Source organism: Atta colombica, unplaced genomic scaffold, assembly GCF_001594045.1.
Source record: "Atta colombica isolate Treedump-2 unplaced genomic scaffold, Acol1.0 scaffold273, whole genome shotgun sequence".
NCBI lineage: Eukaryota > Metazoa > Arthropoda > Insecta > Hymenoptera > Formicidae > Atta > Atta colombica.
This window is the reverse complement of record NW_017259374.1, coordinates 33,451-36,860: the sequence shown is the minus strand read 5'-3', so window position 1 is coordinate 36,860 and position 3,410 is coordinate 33,451. Positions and strand designations below refer to the sequence as shown.

The 3,410-nt window shown below is 23.6% G+C and overlaps 1 protein-coding gene across 1 annotated transcript in view; it reads right to left on the bottom strand.

Annotated features, from left to right (window-relative positions):
* Positions 1-2,306: 2,306 nt before the first annotated feature.
* Positions 2,307-3,410, bottom strand: part of LOC108689610 — a 3,729-nt gene continuing 2,625 nt past the window's right edge. The window contains exon 4 of the mRNA XM_018196468.1: positions 2,307-2,448. Coding sequence (XP_018051957.1) covers positions 2,307-2,448 — 142 coding nt within the window. The remainder of the gene's footprint in view (positions 2,449-3,410) is intronic.

The following is a 3,410-nucleotide window of genomic DNA, read 5'->3' as shown; positions in this document are numbered from 1 at the left end:
ATATATTGTATATATCGTATATATTATATATTATATATATTATATATACAATTGTAATCAACCATTTGCATCTCTATAGCGAATACTTTGTAGTTTCTTTATTTGACATAAAAATTGATTGCATAATATGGATTGATATAAATAAATTGAAATGAAATATTATCATTATACACAGCAATTTATATTATATAATTTTATATAATTTTGTACCTGAAATATAATACCTGCTGACAAAATAGTACAGAAGAAAATAAACTGAAATTGAGTAAATTTGGATTGTTGATAAGGCCATAAACCAACAGCAAGCAATAGAACTTTATTGAGATTATTATACTGAATTTCGGGACGTATCATTTTCTCTATGAGCGTTTACGTTTTACTGAGAAAACTGAAGACATCAATGAGAGTATGCGTATTCTATTTTTTTCTATTAGTTGGCTAAATATTTCATCTCATTTCTTCTGATCCAATTTCACCGTAAATTCCATAATTTATAATGATAGTGTAAAAGTTTAGTGTAAAAGCTGTGTGAGATGTAATGGCGTCGAATTTAACTTCCTCTCTCAGGAAATTACGAATATTTATGTTATTGATTTAACACCATCGGTAACGAACAGTAATTCAACAGATGTTTTTTTCTCATGAAAATACATTATTTTGCACGCAGGCGCACTTTCTTTTTCCCAGCGCCGGAACTTCATTTTAGTTTACGCACTCACAGGATACACTTCGAGAGAGTATTTCTTTACTTTAATTTTTTCGATACCGTGAATTATCAAATAAAGTTCATAATTTGAAAATAATAGCATTATATTAATATATAACGTTATTAAATTTTAAAATTGCGTTTAATCGTTGCAATTAATATTTTCAGCAAACAAGTATTGAATGTTGATCTATAAGTTTATTGTCTATAATTAAACTATACATTATATTGATAATATTTTTTTTTATATTTCTTATATTTTTTAATGTTCTATTATTAATAGCATAAAAAATCTTATTTATAATTGATGTAAAATATATAAACATGAGCCATTTATATAATTATAATTAAGTTGCGATTATGCAAGTATTGATTTCAATTAGAATTAGATAAGTTAACTTTTTTTTTAACTAAGTTAAGTTAAAGTTAAAGTTTGAAAATTTAACTTATAATAATTAAGAAAATTTAACAATTTATAATGAAATTAATTGAATTAAAAGTTAAGTTAATAAAAGAAAGTAATTGAAAAGTTAAAAGTTAAATTAATTTGTTTTTTTATATTTTTTAAATTCATGATTCCAGGGTCTACAAATAACGGAAAAAATAAATATATACTTCATTTAGAAAATACTCTATATTTTATTTACATGTTTTGTTTATTCGATATATTATATACATTATATACGATATATTATATACATATTATATACATTGTTTATTCGATATATGAATACTGGCCTGTGATATGATTAAAGCTTCGGACATAATACGAGAGAATAGTGATAGTAATAAAAAAATAATATATTTCAACCTATCAGAAACTACAATAGATACATCGAAATACATGGTTTCTGACAGAAACAGATTGAAATCTGGGGATCGATTATGTAATTTGAAATAAGATGAAAATTACAAAAGTGAGCAAATTTACTAGAATATTTATAATTTCATTGTCATATTTATAATTTCATTAGTCAATTAGTAAATTTGCTCACTTTTGCAATTTTCACCTTATTTTAAGTTATATAAGCTATTGTCGCTATTATGTTTGAGACTTAACTTCAAAGAATTAAATAAAAATTAATAGTTACGAAATAAAATGTAATTAAATAAAGTTAAAAAATTAAGAGTCTAAATGTAATTAAGTTAAATTAAAATTAACTTTTTAACTTAACTTTTATTTTTTTAACTTAGAACTGATTTCAATAAATTTTAGAAACTTGAAGTATATACACATATCTTGATTTGAACTAAAAATGTTTAAATCAAGATTAACAAAATAAAATTATTCTTCTTTTTAGTAAAGAAATATCTATTATTTTAAAAAATTGCTAAGAATTGAAAAGAATTAAATTTGAATCAAAGAAATGATTATTTTAATATATCATTATTTTTTCATTTATTATATTTCCATTAATGATCATGAATCATGAATTAATATTGATTTGGTTATCGCGTAGAATATATTACAGTAAAATAAGATACTGAGGCCTTTACTAGCTGCAAATGAAAACATTTTCTTTTATTTTATCTATATATGTATATTATTTAATTCTGTTTATAATTCTGTTATGTATGTGTATTATTAAAATAATTTTTCTCATATTACCGAGGCAAAGTGCTCTACGGATCCTTCAATTATTCCACCGATGTTTAAAGTAAACTTCTTGGTGTCCCTTTGCAATAAGAATAATATTATTTTTTGTACATGTAATGGTGTTCTATACCATTGAACATTGTACCTACGGAATTGAATACATATATGTAGATAACAGATTGCTAATTCAAGACAGGAATTTTTATTACGTATCGGCACAGGGTGGATATTAATTAAAAAATTTTGAGAGATGATTCTTCATACAAATTCAAGATGAAAATTTTATGTGATCATATGTCCGAAATAGCTTACTTTCAAAAGTAGGATATTAAAGATGAAGGAAAAATTTTGTTTTTTTTTTTTTAAGTTTTGATAATATCACTTAAGTTATTATCAAAACTTTATGATAAAACTTTATATATATATGTTTAAAGTTTCATCAAAATAGTCCAAATGATATTCGAAATTTTTGAAAAGCAAAATTTTCCTTCTACTTAAACACATTCCATATTTTTGAAACTAAGTCGTATCGGACATATAAAGTTTATGGTCATATAAAGTTTTCGTGAATTTGTGTGAAGAATTATTCCGTAAAATCTTTCAGAATACTTTATAGCCTCCCTACATACTAATTTGAAATGCAGGAGATTCTACATTTATTGTTGTATATGCAATTACGAAAAAATACACTCTTGGTGTTAACAAAATAACACCTAATTGAGTATTAACTTCCAACTTGAGAATTAACCCTCAAATTTGAGTGTTATTTTAGATCACCAAGAATATATTTTTTCGTAAGGAATCCACTAAAAAGAGGATGTTTATATATAATTTCTTATAAAAATATTATTCTTACGCAGTAAGAAACACGTGATTATTGTGGTCTATTATAATCTGTCCCATGTAATTGGCTAGAAACATATATATAATGCTTACAGACATAAACATAATCAGTAGAAAAAATTCATTGAAATTACTTATAGATGTTGCTATCTGAAAAAACTAACAAACGTTTTTCATAGAAATTACTAATGTTATATGTGCATATGTATACGTGTTGTAATTACTATCTTATGAATAATATACAAGCTTTGCTTATTGCTACAG